Here is a 15,285-nt window from a genome sequence, read left to right as displayed (position 1 = left end):
TTTTTAATAAACCCCAAAAAGCCTGTAACGTCAGTTAAAATTGTGCATCAAAGCTTCAGTTTTGTTATACAAAAATCTGTTTTTCCCCCTCCCCATTTTCAACAGTGTCTTTATATTGTCCTTGTCATTTAATATATCTTTATATTAAATAGCTTATAAAGAAAATGTAAATCTCAAAGTGTTCCAGGCAAGCTTAAGAACAATTTTAAAGAACTGATAATGCTTGCTTTTTTTTATCTTGACTTTGTCGAATGCTGCTGTTCTCTTGTAGTTGACATGTACAAAAAAAAAAAAAAAGTTCTCACTTGAGAGCCGAAGAGACTCCATTTTATAAACACTCTCTCTGAGGCACAGTAAGATGTTGTGCTGTGTAGGTTCTAAAGAGGCGAAAGTTCAGTGCTTCTGTTGTACAGGGTAACATTTTTTCCTCACTCTCGGACTCCATAAAGTTTGTAATAAGTTGTGTGAGCTCAGGGCACACACTCCATACACTCACACATGCACCTATTCATGCATACATTGGGGAAACCTCCTCTTCCTGTGCATATACGTAGAATTCTGTATATGAATAGATAGGTTTTTTTTTGCTTCATATAGAATTTTGTATTGTTTGTTTTAGTTCTCAATGTCTTTTCGTGTGTGTTCACTGCTGGAAAGACAACCGGGCTTTGCCCAGCGTTGTTCCTGTAGATCTTTAACAACATTTTCTAAGTGTTCTCTGGCTTCTCGCTCATGTGCAAGATCTGTCCGCAGCTTCTCTCTGTCGCTGTCTGCTTGCTGGAGTTTCGCTTGCAATTCTTCTATCTGAAATGGGCAAGACACAAGAGTTAACATAATGGGAAAATCAGAAAACCACTCCTAAAGCCACATCCATATTTAGGGGTACATTTTAGAGATAAAGAGGACCAAAGATGGCCCTAGATTGGACTTTAGAGGCAAAATGGACCTGAAGGATATTAAAATATATATATATATTTTATTGATAACAAATCACACAAGCACTGAAAGAATTCAAAACACAAACAATTAAACACACAACATGAATGTATGGCATAACAAAAATGTTAAACACCATATATGCACACTGAGCCCCTACGACGCATAGTGATTGTTTCCATACTGGGGTCAATATACATTTGTACACGTGTCTGGTAGAACACAGCTTGTTAACCTTTTCTACATCACTTGATTCTGCAGAATATTACAGTAAAAAAAAAAAAAATCTAGGAGTAAAATTTAAATTAGAAGATTCACAATAGCACTTTTGTGATGCTTTACAAATGGATAAAATGTGATACATTTTTTGCTACAGCTTAACAAAAACAAAAGGTTATGTCTAATATACAAGGGTGACCTTTATTACAAAGGAAGCCCACTCAAGGACATGATGTGGTGGTAAATAGAGCTAGCTTATCTTTGTCCTCTTTCTATATCTGCTAGAGAAGGATGCTGGTTAAGTGACCCTACCCTGACCTTGACAGAGGATGTCGCCTGCCCCTGACTGATAGATGCAAAATAACATGTAGATAATCATTTCACAAATCAGACAACAGAATACCATTGGAAGTTGGTTCTGTTGTCCAGTCCCTCATTTTGAAATTCTGTTAAATGCAGCTGGATGCTATGCAATACACAGATTTCAAAAGCACTCCCCAGCTAAGCTCCAAGCACCGTGCAAAGGGTCTCTCGTTGAGGTGGTTTCCCTGTAGCCGTCTACTAAACAAATCAGGTCAACAGATTTGAATTTGTGTGTGCAAGAAGGAAATCAGCTTGTAGTCCTCACCGAACCCCCATAACCAATAGGGGTTTTAGGCTTCAAACAGATCTTAGACTCTGGTTGTTACAATAAACACTTTATACTTGTCTAGTTTGACAGCTTTATAAGAGTTTCCTGCACTGGAAATATACTCAGCAACAGATAAGTAAACCGAGTGCAGGGAGAAAGTGTTCCCCTTAGGCAGTGTCACCAGGGAGACTGCAAAGGACTTTATTCCCCAACGTGACTGCGAGCTGGAAAAACACACTGACAAGCCATGTTTTCTAAGCAGTATCCAGCTGCAACTTTGTGTTTAACTCTCAGTGGAAGAGAGCTGCAGGTAACACCCACTGCACAGTTTTCACTCTGGTAATGTTTAGTCTGGAGGCATCTTATCAGCTTGACGCTTGGGAGGAAATCCACATCATTTCCTGGTTTGGCCTGTCTCACATCAGTATAATCAGTCTACTCCCATTCCCGCAATTTACAGAGTATTTAATAAAAAAAAAAAAAAAAAAAACTGCTTTCTTTCTTAGTCAATTTGTTGCACTCAGGCCTATTTCCATTGCTGCAGAATTAGTTAGCAATAGGACATCGGTAGCAATAATTTTCACAATTATGGCAATCTGGTTTAAAGCTTAATGATCTGACTCTTTCTGTAAGAGGTTTTGATGAGTTAGATTGGGACTGTCAACCTGGATGCCTCAAAAACTAAAGAGGCATGTAAAGGGCAGGGATCTTAGGGTGGCAGTTACAACTGTGCCTGATTGACATCCTTTGTGCGGTTCATTTGTGTAGTCAGTGCGCCAAACCATACCAGGAACAGTTTTAGTGTAATGTGTCCAGGTTCACTTGGAAGAGGTGGTTCCAAGCACGGTTTACTTGTGGTCTGGTAGGATTTGCTTCAGTGTGAGCGCAAATCGTGCATGAGTGCAGAACTCCTCACAGATCACCAAGCACAGATTCAGGTATCCCTGTGGACTGGTTGGCACCGGTGAGGTTATAAAGTGTGCCCAGGAACACTTATATCCATGCAAAAAAGGGAGAAAGGCTGGTGCAATGGAAGACAGCTAAAACATAGTTCTATTTATTGCAAGTGAACAGTCAAAAAAGCCAACAAAATGCATTTGATTTTTTGACTGTTGTTCACCTGCAATATTAAAACAGTTTTAGCCGACTTCCATAGCACCAGCCTTTCTCCCTTTTTTGCATGAATTGCACGTGGAGGTTTCCAGAGACTTCCCAGGCTGAGTGTTGTGTTCCTCGAGGCTCACTCGGCATTACACAGGAGGTAGTAGCTCAGATGTACCTGTTCCAACACTTGCTTAAAGGTCACTGAATGCAGACCAGTGGGGGAGTGGGGACAATTCGAACTCTAACATGGTTCAGTTCAACCACACCCAGTGTGAGTGTACCCTTAAAAACACACATTTAGACTCTGGTACTTATCAAGCTGCAATAGAATTTGAGCGTTACTGAAGGCATGTTAATATATATGGGAACAGTTAAAAGACCACTTTGGTACACTCCAAGTGCCCTCTAGCAACCCTTGAGTTGTATTGCAACTTTATTAGTCATTGCCAATATGCTTCACATAAGAAACTTGCAAAGGTATTTGATACTTAGATTGCTTTAATAAAAAAGGTGTCCATAAGTACCTGGGCAGAATATTTTACACGTATCCGACCAGCCTCACAGCCCTTGTCGCACACTCTAATTTGTCTGGCTTGCTCCAACTCTCTCTTCAGACGTAACCGTGACTCATTTGCCTCTTTCATCTTTTTTTCGTTTTCTGCCCTGAGCCGTTCAATTTCTTTCCTCAGGTTGCGTTTTGCCTCTGTTGCTTCTCTTAACTTCTCTTTCTTGGCGACACGGAGGAACTCCAGCTCCTAAATGACAAGAGATGTCAAGGAAGAGGGTCAGTTCCTATTCTGGCACAAGAGCACCTACTACAAGCAAACTGTTACCTACAGTGCTTGTGTCAACAGTAAAAACAAGTAAAATGGTCAAATAATTTTTTTTGACCAAAACCATTATAACCAGTGTTATTTGCTCAACAAAGCCAAGAGCTTCAGATTATCCTGGACTTGTAGTTCTTCAGAAGCTGGTGGGTGGGTCTGTCAAAACATCCACTGGCCAATTATAAACTCTTGCTGCTTGTATTTCCTTAAGAAGCTACGAAACCAGATCATATACTGGGGGACGTGCAGTTCCTCTACACAACATTCAAAATCATATGCATCCAAAACACAGCCTTGTCTTGTAATGGCTGTTAAGGCATGCTGGGTCTTGTAATTTCATTAGAGGCCCATTGCCGTCTTAAAATCCAACTGTCACTTACACTCAAAAGAGGCAGTCACTGTGTACATTGAATGAACTCATGACAAAACTGGGCATGTGGCAAAAAGGCATTGTTTCAATTCCTGCATACCTATGCATGTGACACTTTTACCCTACATCTACTGATCTGAATTGTCTAGGCAACCAGAGCAGCTGCTCTTGGTTGAGGTTTCCTGTACAGCTAGAAGAGGGCAGGTAAGTCACTAGACGTTTCCTGATAGATCAGACTGTGAAAGGATTCACAGGATAAAACATGGAAGAGAGGGGGGGGGGGGGGGGGAAGTCACCAGAAGTGAGACTTCCTCTGGCTCTCTGATAGCAGCATGCACAACAACATGTTTCTGTTAAGTAACACCCTGCAACTAGGTCATGGGAAATCCTTTTCCCTTTACAATAATGTGACATCCCAGCCAAGCCATTGTTATCAGTGAACTTCTGACTTTCTCTCCACCAGAAATAGGAACTTGGAAAAGAGGAAGCTGCTGAGATTCACCTTGGAGACAAGCAATGACTTGAGCTGGTCTCAAAAATGATCTCACAGATAGACAATGAAAGGGCAAAAAAATAAAATTAAAATCTGGGAGTACATAAAGCCACTGATTTAAATGTGGTTCAGCTTTTAGTCTGCAGACCGTCTTAATCACTGGCCCTGGCCTGACAACTGTCTCTATGATGCTTTCCTTTCTTAATACACTAAAACTGGCTGTCCTTAGAGAGGTCTGCTGACAACACCACCATGGAAATGGTCACCAGGGATTATAGAGCAGGTAATCAACACAGGATAAACCAGTTAAAAGGTGGACCAAATATTTCTAATAATTTTTAAGTTCTCTTGAAATTTTAAGTCACTTTTATTGGGACCCCACCTGAAAAGACTAGCGTTAATTATCATGAACTTGATAAAAAGGCATTTGGTCAAACTGTTATTTACATGTGGAACTAAATGCAAGGATGAAACTGTAAGCAGGTATCTGAAAGCACCCATTGGCCTGTTGTGTTTAAATCCAGTCTGATCTCTGGCCCCTGGCAACTCTCAGCAAGACCCAGGTATCTAAACCCACACTTAATTACTGCAAACTCCAAGACCAGAAATGCCAAAGCCAAATCAATATTGCAAATTATAATCCCCATGGACTGAGCATGCTTATTTAGAGTTACTCATTCTCCCTTTAGCTTCAGCTCAAAGTTGACCACATTGGTGTCTAACTCTAATACAGCATTGAAACACTGATCATAGATCTCAATGAAGCTACTCTACCTGCTGAAGACTCCGTTTGGCCTGCAATGCAGCATTCAGCTTCTCTTCTTGTTTTACTCTCATCTTAACTACTTCATGAAGGAATTTCTCTTTGGCTTCCTTGGAGTCCAGACCACTGTCCAGGGCTTGCCGAAGGTGCTCCAGCTCTGCCTCTAGTCCACTGCTAAGCGAGTCTCCGTGTGGCGCCGCTTCAAAGGAATGGTTAACCGCAGCTGGGGCTAGCATGCCTGGGGAACTCAACTCCTTCGCGGAGCTGGAGGATGTGAAGGAAGGAGACGAGAGCGAAGAAAGCGAGGAAGTGACTGCAAGACAGGAGAAAAAGAAAAAAAAAGCAGAACTGTGAGATGATCTGGTCATGTTCTGATCAGATAGCAACATGTTAGGTAAAACTGCTCAACTAAGAAAACGAAATTATACATAGCTTAGACAGTATGATCCCTAAAACAAAAATAATGGAAATTATTATTTTTTTAAATGCCAGTTTTCAGCAGTCCTTAACCAGTTCACGACCACCCCATAGCAGATTTATTGCTACACAGTAATTCTGCACATCCGGGTTTTGGACGTGAGTGCGTACTGCCGGCGGCTCACTCCCGCCGTTTTGCATAGAGGGACCCCCAGACCTGATGTCCGTCAGGACCTGCCAAACATTGGTTACTCTGACAGCATGACAGTTTATGTAAACAAGGCAGACTGTCATTCCGCAAGCACAGAAGATATGGATCCCAAGTTTCCGTGAAGCACAAACACTGATCCATGTCTTCCAGTAGTAAAAGCACTCCCTAGGCACATATTTAACCCTTTGATCACCCAGGAAGGGTTAATAGTACAGTGACAGTGCATTTTTTTAGCACCAATTACTGTATTAGTGTCACTGGTCCTTATAAGTGTCAGTTATGTGTCCTATTTGACGCAATATTGCAGTCCCGCTATAAGTGGCTAATGTTACAAAAGAAAACATTTACCAAATATATTTAGCAGAATACATATTGGCCTACATTTATAAAGAAATTAGATTTTTTACATTTTGTTTCACAGCAGGAAAAAATAAAAACATTTGTAAAATTATACACACACACACACACACACACACACACATATACACTGTATTTGGCGTATAACACTCATCCCTTTTCACCATGAAAATCGGGTGCAAATAGCGTGTTATACGCCAATACAAAAATTTACGTTTTTCCCTGAAACTTCCCTCTTAAAATGAATGAATGTACATGTTATACACCAATAAGGTAAATATATATATATCTATATATACACATCTCTCTCTCTCTACATATCTATATATCGATATACATATCTATATATTTTTTTATTATTAAATTGTCAGCCGTTCTTTGTTTCAAGCGCAAAGAATAAAAAGACGCAGAGGTGATCAAACAAAAAGAACGCTCCTTGTGTGAAGAAAAAAATAAAAACGTACTTGGGTACAGTGTTGCACAACCGCGCAATAGTCAGTTAAAGCAACACAATGCCCCATCGCAAAAAATGGTCTGGTCAGGAAGGGGGTAAACCTTCCAGGAGGTCAAGTCGTTAAACTGCAATGGTCTCATAACAGATGTATGGAGACATCATAACGTATACCATCAGTATGGTGCATCTTAACATTCCACAGCTCCTCTCTCAAGATCACTTAACATCCGAGTTTATTTTGAGGTGTGTGAAAATGTGTAACATGAAATCCTATATAATGTATGAAACAGCTCTTTAAAATATGGGCAATAAAAATGCCTAGGCACTTTTTCCTGTACAATACAGCCACGTATCATAGGACACTCAAGACACAAACAAGAGTGCGATGACCTGTGTGTGACCCTTATGATTCATCCACCAGTCAAATGATACCCAGCTTCAGAAGAACAGTGTAGATTAAGTACTGGAACTCTACTCGTAAACATAATCCGTTCAATCTTTGATCTATAATTTCTGTTTCAACACCAACCTTCTGAGTTGTGTAAATATTAATTTACAAGCCATGTTATTTTTATGATGGTCCCCTAAGAAAATGCCAGCACAGCAAGGACCCAAGTGTCATTTCAGGTAAAAGAGCAACCAGAGCCACCCAAGTAGTAGTAGCAGCACTGAATGCTATGGCTATCAGGACACTAACTGTTTGGGGTGTTCTCTTCTCTCCACTGAAATTCCAAACAATGTCAGTTGCCCTGTCTGAATTCATCTCTGCTTGACTACAGAACTCTGCCTATTGCCCATATGATGAATATTTTGGGGTACATTTGGGCCTGGCTATACAATCATACAACTTGTTACTTGACGTACGTTAGAAAAAGTAATGTAAAATACCACTCACACTTACATTCTTCTCTACTTTCCACCTCAATCTCAGTTTCAGACTCCTTTTCCTCTTCCCGAGTTGTGACCGAAGGAGTGGGGGCTTCAGGTGCTGGGGGCAGTTCTGCTGTGGGCCTTCGCTTTCGAGAATGGGCAGGGCTACCCGATGTTTGATTACTTCTTGGTACAGCAGGTGCACAAAGAGGGCTTGTGATGACTTTCTGCTGGGTTGGAGGTGCCAGAGCAACATTGGGGGCAACGAGGTTCTCAAAACTTTTGTAATTATAAAAACTAAAGAAAAAAGGAAAAAAAAAATCAAAAATTACACAAACCACAACAATGAAAACCCTAAAATGTGATTTAGATCGTTAGAATTATTTTTTTTTACCTATCTCGGATCAGGGTGGGTAGATGAGTTGGCATCTCCTTTTCGTTTGCCGAAATGGCAGGGGACCAGGGCCGAAAAGCTGATAGGCGCTGCCGAGGGTGGACGTATCCTGTGTTCTGTAAAAGTTAAGAACAAAATTTGAAGAAAAATACAACACTGCACAAGTATGTTCATGGTCATTAAATATACAGTCATAAATTTAGATGTAACAAAGTGGTAAAGGCAGACGGAAGGATCCGCAGCATTGGAACACCGGTGAGTCTTTTGAAGGTAATGGTAGAACTCACTTTTAAACAGACAGGACATTTTACTCAGGGTCTGTCTGTTGACAACATACCGAGCTTAAACATCAGTAAATTACATCAATGTGCAAATGACCTTCGCCATCACCACGGATTATGCTTTACTTTTAAACTTTTTTAGAAACCCAATAATATCGTGATAGAGGAATTCAAAGTGGTCCAAATCTGAACATGAAAAATAAACTACTAAAACACATTTTAAAAGTGGACATGAAAGTAACCGTACAGCAAAGTTACAAAGCAACCCTCGAGCATGACCCTGTTCTGTGTAAATGAGAGCGCCTCTTGTGATCCTGTTCTATTCATAAGCTTAGCGGCTTCAGTTTACAAACAGAATGCAGAAGCGATACTCTTGCAAGCTGTATGATTTGTGTGTCACAGGCGGCTGGGACACTTGGCTGTGCCATGGCTGCAATTTGGCAGTCTGGCTCTTTCACCTGTGCGGCACACCTGGTCGGACATATTTAACACAGCCTGTGGTTTTTGGCTAGGGCCTGCGCTCTTTTTTCATAAGCAGCCTCTGCTGTACATTCCTTGCTCCCTCCTTAGGTTGTCATGTTGGCCTTAATTGCTTAGCAACTTCCACTGGAAAGGATGAGCCAGATTACATTTAAGACCCTGAGCAGTTGTTGCCTGCCAATAAATTTGAAGCTTGAATAAGATCCTGCTGGGGTTTTGGGGAGAGGAGGGACTGTGGAAGTTTTTGATTCTGAGGTATCGGAAAGCCACTTACCTCATGTTCCAACATGTGCCAAAAACCTATTTTGGTTTTTTCCTTTCTAAAATGTAGGCCCAAGTCTACTTTCTCATATTAAGGCTGCAGTCACACTACATCGTTTTGAATCGCGGGAAGATTTGCCAGCGTGTGAATGACAAAACGCAGAACGATGCCATTCATTTGAATGACACCTCAAATCGCGGTGTGGGTCTGCCGAGATTGTCGCACTATAAATTGTGCTGCAATCACAAGGCACATGTCACCCAAAAGTAGCTCCTGCACTTATTTTTTTCCCAACATGTGTCCCTAAGGATTAAAAAAAAAAAAAATTCACACAATTGCCTTATCCAAAAACACATCTTGCATACCAAAAACCTGCATTAGGAGGATGTTTTTCTTTTCTCTTTAATAATTAAGCTCTCTTCACAAATGATATCTAAACCCATTTCTTAAGCAATTTTGTTGCAAAGTTTTAGGATGAAATGAAAGACTGATGTCCAAGTTCCGCTTCTCACAAAACTCATCAGTTTTGGTAAAACCCTTCAAAACAGTCAAATCATTAGGCATAATGGATGCAGCATTTTCACTGCCCATTTTGTCCTTTTACAATCACAGGCCGAATTTTACATCCACTTAAAGAGCTCATTACAGAGATCAGGTGAACTTGAAGCCACACAGGTGTTAAAATTATCAAAGATAGATATTGTATTTAAAAACTCCTTTTAATCAAACTTTAAACCTGAATCCAAAATCGTCAGGTTTTTATTGCCGTTGCCCTCACTTTTCCTATGAATTTCTTTGGACTAGTGCGTCCACACAAAAAAACGCAGCCTACCACGGTGGGTGTGTGATCGGTAATTTTAATACAATGGTGAAGTATACAGCTAAACATATGTAGAAATGTAAACTTACTTTGCTAGAGTTTGATAAATTCCGTAACCAACTTGAGGACTTGTCCTTCTCAGTCGAGCTAGGGGAGTGGATGATCGCATCGTCTAATTTTGACTTTTTACTTGGGGGTTCTGAAGAAATCTGTAGGACAGAGAAGACAGATATTTGAGATTACAGAAAGTCACTTAACACATCTCTGCATTCATTTTCTACAATAGAAAGACGAAGAGTTCAGCTGTTAACGGTTCTTAAAGAAAAGGAATTTACATACCGCTTTCATTAGATAATATAGCGGTAAAGAAATATGTCATTACATTTGGCTTTAAAGTGATAGTCATTGGTCTACTAAACTGTATTATTGCCTAGTAGATTGAGTAGTAATTTGTGGATGACATTTATCTGTACGTTTTCAGATAAACATATGCACTAATGCAGCAGGAGGGCTTGCTGGCAAACATTCAAAACTATTTTTCGGTTTAAAATAGAGCTGTTGAAGGTATTAGAGACCCCTTTCATGGACTCAAACTTGATGGTGCCCTCTAGTGGCAAGCTTGAATAAAAGAAAAGAACTATAGAAAAACAAAACAAACAAAAAAAACACATGCTCGGGATTGTCAATACTATGAGTTGCCATAAAATACTCCAAACACCCCACAAAAAAATATATAGAATATTCCTTTTAAAAGTGTGAACAGTTGTAGCCCCAATAACACTCTGAAAAGAAATCCTCTTAGCAGCTCCTAACTTGATGGGACAGGCCAAATGTGACTTCAGTGTGCTACTGGTTTTAGCAACGACTGAAATGGAACTGGACCCTTCAAGTACCCTCTCAGAACCCTCCCTAAATGACAAACGTCTGCCTTTGCCTGCACATAGAAGGAATATTTTATGTATCGTGCATCAGAACAGCGCAGTCTATGTTTGTTTGTGATGGTTGTTAAGCGGATGACTTCACTCTGCCACAGCTGCACTGGATTCTGGGTAAAATGCCAACTCCTGCTTTAACTTTTCCACAAGTGGTTTGAAACTTGGACTGTAAATCACTCTAAAGCATAGAAAAGACCTCTTGGCAGGAACATCATTCCCTTCAACACACACACGTAAAAAGGACAGGGCGTCTCATGAGCAGGTGCGGCAAATTCTACTTTTAAGACTTATGCTGGTAAGGCCCTACAAGAATTCCAAATTGAATGTATCACACTTTTTGAAAAAGAATGAACTGATCTACGTAAGAAACACAGTTTGTAAAAAATAAGAAATTCTTCAGGCAGGGTCAGTTTGTTTCAGGCTTTTTTTTCCCCTTTTACAATGTAAGTGTTGCTACAATAGAACAACCAATACTAGGCTAGACTGTACGACTGTAGTGTTGTCTGAAGAGTCACATCACAGAAGTAAAAAAAAGAATGAAACCTTTGAACAGTGTTACTGATTGCTTATACAGTGATCATCACAGTAATACGCAGTTTCACTATGGGGACATTGTATCGCTGTGGCAGTGATCATGTACAATGGCTGGCTACTCCGATATAACTGCATGTCCGTGCCGACAGCCATCATCTCTCATCACCTCCACAGCAATACAATGTTTCCAGACCAGTCAGTATCCCTAATCACCACTGCACCAGTCAGATTGTCACTGATCACCGCCACACCCGTGATGCCTCTGCCTGCACTAACCCTGGCCTGTTTATTGACCACAATACTTCCTGCAGCCTCAACCGACCCCATCTGCACATCCTGCTGACTAAGTTCCTGCGAAACACCAGGCCAGTGAACATGGAATTCCTGGGGGCAGTCATGTACATTGTATCGCTGTGGCAGTGATCATGTACAATGGCTGGCTACTCCGATATAACTGCATGTCCGTGCCGACAGCCATCATCTCTCATCACCTCCACAGCAATACAATGTTTCCAGACCAGTCAGTATCCCTAATCACCACTGCACCAGTCAGATTGTCACTGATCACCGCCACACCCGTGATGCCTCTGCCTGCACTAACCCTGGCCTGTTTATTGACCACAATACTTCCTGCAGCCTCAACCGACCCCATCTGCACATCCTGCTGACTAAGTTCCTGCGAAACACCAGGCCAGTGAACATGGAATTCCTGGGGGCAGTCATGTACCAGTAGGCTAGGCTTGCTTGACAGGAACTGGACTGCTATAGGTGACACTACACACTACTCCGACCACTCGAATAGAGGCGACCATTACAGTAAATTGGTTTTGACACAATCGGTTGATTCAGGTTATACACAGGCTACAATGTTTGGTACATAATTAGTCCAGACAGTGAAAAAAGGCTATGCTCGGGAGGAGCGGCAGAAGGTGTTTTGGGGTGCAATTCTAGTTATGCCCATGCTGCGTGTGAGAAGTAGCTTAAATTGCCAACTTTGCATAAAAAATGTTTACATTTTTATTTTATTTTCGCATTTTCCAAAAACGCGTCTCAATAAACACGAAGTTTTCAAATGACTCACCCCATGCCTCTAAAGTTTTGAGGTGTAATTAAAATATGAAATTGAAGTGTGTTAGAACCCATTAACAACTTTGTGTTATGAAACTAAATGTGCAATTCATGCTCCTTGAAAGCCCAAAAAGGTGCTCCTTGGATTTTGGGCCCTTCTATGCATAACGTGGTGCAAAGACCAAGCAGAGACTGCCTTCTTTCTGGAAAAACTGTACCATGGAAATAATCACGAACAAGCGAAAGCAAACAGATTTTAGGAAACAAGTTGAAACAAGCATTTTCCCCTCTAACAAAAAAGAAAACAGACAGGGAATGCTTTGGTTCAAATAAGTTTACAAGCTTTGGTCTCTGGCATGGCTGCCCAAAAGTGCCAAGTATAATTACATCTCACTGTAGATAATAGCAAGTCAAACACCAGCGAGCAAAACCAGATTTGAACCAATGACCTCAAGGTGGAAATCTCTATATTCACACTGGCAGAGGCCCATTTTCCAGGGAGACCTGTTATTAAAGTTCAACGACTTCAACCTCGGTTTAGGAAAAAAAAAAAAAAAAAAAAAAAAAAAAAAGAGAGAAAACCATATTAGATCAGCAGAAACTAACAGTTTCCATAAAATAAACCGTGAAGGCCTTGTTATCATGTGGGTGCTGAGCAATGCACTAACAGCAGCCGAGGAGACGGCGTTCAAGGAGTCTGCAGGATTCTGCTTTGGATCAAGAAAACCTTCACATTGCTATGAGAAACATCACTCAATTTTTAAACCTAAACCAATTCTGTTTCTGGTGAATTTCACAGCTGGCCTTGTGAGCACGGATTTCAAGGGGGTACCCCTCAAAGAAAAAGGCAGAAAATGCTATTTAAAATCTAGACAACTTGAAAGCTACAGATGCCAACATTGGTATACCTGCAACCAATCAGCATGGCATTTCCTGTTTGACTTCAGGTAAAAATGTAAATGGACGTTTAGGAGCAGTTGAGCATTTTTTTTTTCAGCTGCCCCTTAACTCTCCTCTGTTATCTTATCAGTACATGTACACAGGGTGGTTTATAGTAGTTTCTAGGCAGTTGAGTTCAGAAGCATTTTTTGGAAAGCAAAAAAAATAAAAAGTTCAGGCTGGATATTCAGAAGCAATGGAAACGCCAAATTCCTGTAACAGCTGGTAAACGCGATAACTCACATTTAGCCGCGTTACGTTTACAGGCGTTTATTGGAGATACAATATTGACTATTTGAAAAAAAATATACATTTTTTTTAAACGCTCCTAAAAACGAAAATGTGGAAAAACAGATGATTTTAAACGCCCTTTACTATCAGTCAAGTTAAATCGTTCAAGGGAAGTTTTCAAACGTTCCGTGTACATGTAGCCCAAGGACACACAGATAGGTTTAATGGGCTAACCTAGCAAAAAAATCTTGGTTCTTAAAGCTCACACAAACTACACTTTGCTGCTGCACCATTACATTTGATAAAAGCAATGGAGTCGGGTAATTTTCCGAGTAGTCTTAGGGTGAGGTCTTTCCTGTTTCGCTACCATCTCATTTATACTGCAAGAAAACGAACTAGTTCTTACCAACAGCAAAAACCACAACAGGCGCCTGTCTGAGACTTCTTATTTGTTAAAGGCAAACCTCAAAGCTGTAGCATTTCATAGTGTTAAAAAAGTGCTAGACAGAAATTCACAATGGGTAGATCAGTATTTTACAGTTATCCTATATAAGGGCAACCGAGGAGCCAAAATTGCTCATATGTACTGGAGTTGTAGCCTGCGGCCATTGATCATGTTATCCCCACTGTGTTGAACTAAAAGGAAAAATACCCCTCAAATTTGTATCCCATTATGTTATCAAGCATTCCTGAAAAAAAAAAAAAAAAAAAGGCCAAGCGCAGCTCTTCGGCTTTTGTGGTATTAAAAATGTCAGTAGCAAGTTGAGCGGCTACAAGCTCCAAGAAAATGTACATTCGAATTTTGGAAGAACTACAATATCCATCAGGAAAAAGAAAATCAAGGAGTCTGCCTGTTAGAGGAAAGCACAACATAGCATGGAGCTGACTCCAGGCAAGCAGTGTCTGGATACCATTGTACTAGACAAAACAGACTTCAACCCTAAACTTCGAGAGGCAGAATGTGTAATCAGAGACACTCTGTGTCTGAAGTGAGGATGAGACTGAGCGAAAACAATTGCCTTCTTTAATTCGCTTTCCTTGTCCGAAGCCACTCCTTTCCTTGGTGCTTCAGTCTCCACTCTCTGTAGAAACAGAGGCTTGTTACCAGTCTATTGATAAACAGCAACACAGCACACAATGCATGCAATTATGATAGGCAAAAAGACGACTAAGAGTTAGTCCTTCCACTTTCTCATTTGAATCACAGATTATCTTCCCAATACTGCTACATTAGCAGAGCAGCAACATCTCTATGGTTGCTGGTCCGACAGAAGCAGAGTGTGGGGCATGACTGAAAAAGGTCTGTCGATTGGCTCCTGATCGGCACCCTCAGCCAATCGCTGACCAGAGCGTTTTGGCAGAGGGGGCAGTCCCCCTGTCAGAACAATTGCCCAGCAGCAGAAAATCGCTGTACTAACATTGGATTGTTTGAACAGCAGGTCTGATCTGAGCGGTCATTTTTTTTGTTCAGCTCATTGGGTTATTGTGTTCTGTCTGTGGGGGGCGTTCCTCACTGGCAGAATACAATGATCACTGCTGGTGGCTATAGTCACCAACGGTGATCAGGTGAAAGTCACCAGGCTGGTTGTACTGAAATAGACTGATGGATGGGTCCAGTTCCCGTTGAATTAGTCAAATTTCTATCAGTCTATGGCAGGCTTAAATCTGTAAGATTGAGACTGCCTCTGC

At 40.9% G+C, this 15,285-nt stretch overlaps 1 protein-coding gene across 2 annotated transcripts in view; it reads right to left on the bottom strand.

The window, feature by feature from the left end:
- Positions 1 to 271: 271 nt before the first annotated feature.
- The window catches only part of SKI (SKI proto-oncogene), a 105,658-nt gene continuing 90,644 nt past the window's right edge, over positions 272 to 15,285 (bottom strand). The window contains exons 2-7 of one of the 2 annotated variants that reach the window (XM_077457664.1): positions 9,979 to 10,098; positions 8,047 to 8,162; positions 7,678 to 7,949; positions 5,355 to 5,656; positions 3,415 to 3,645; positions 272 to 804 (exon numbers count right to left, since the gene is read on the bottom strand). In XM_077457664.1, coding sequence (XP_077313790.1) covers positions 616 to 804; positions 3,415 to 3,645; positions 5,355 to 5,656; positions 7,678 to 7,949; positions 8,047 to 8,162; positions 9,979 to 10,098 — 1,230 coding nt within the window. In that variant the 3' untranslated portion in view covers positions 272 to 615. The remainder of the gene's footprint in view (positions 805 to 3,414; positions 3,646 to 5,354; positions 5,657 to 7,677; positions 7,950 to 8,046; positions 8,163 to 9,978; positions 10,099 to 15,285) is intronic. The other variant, XM_077457665.1, reaches the window with a different exon arrangement.

Source organism: Lithobates pipiens, unplaced genomic scaffold (assembly GCF_037356315.1).
Source record: "Lithobates pipiens isolate NorthernLeopardFrog02 unplaced genomic scaffold, aLitPip1_a1.2 Scaffold_27, whole genome shotgun sequence".
In the NCBI taxonomy this organism is placed as follows: Eukaryota; Metazoa; Chordata; class Amphibia; order Anura; family Ranidae; genus Lithobates; species Lithobates pipiens.
Note: the sequence above shows the minus strand (reverse complement) of the source record. Positions and strands in the feature narration are given on the sequence as shown.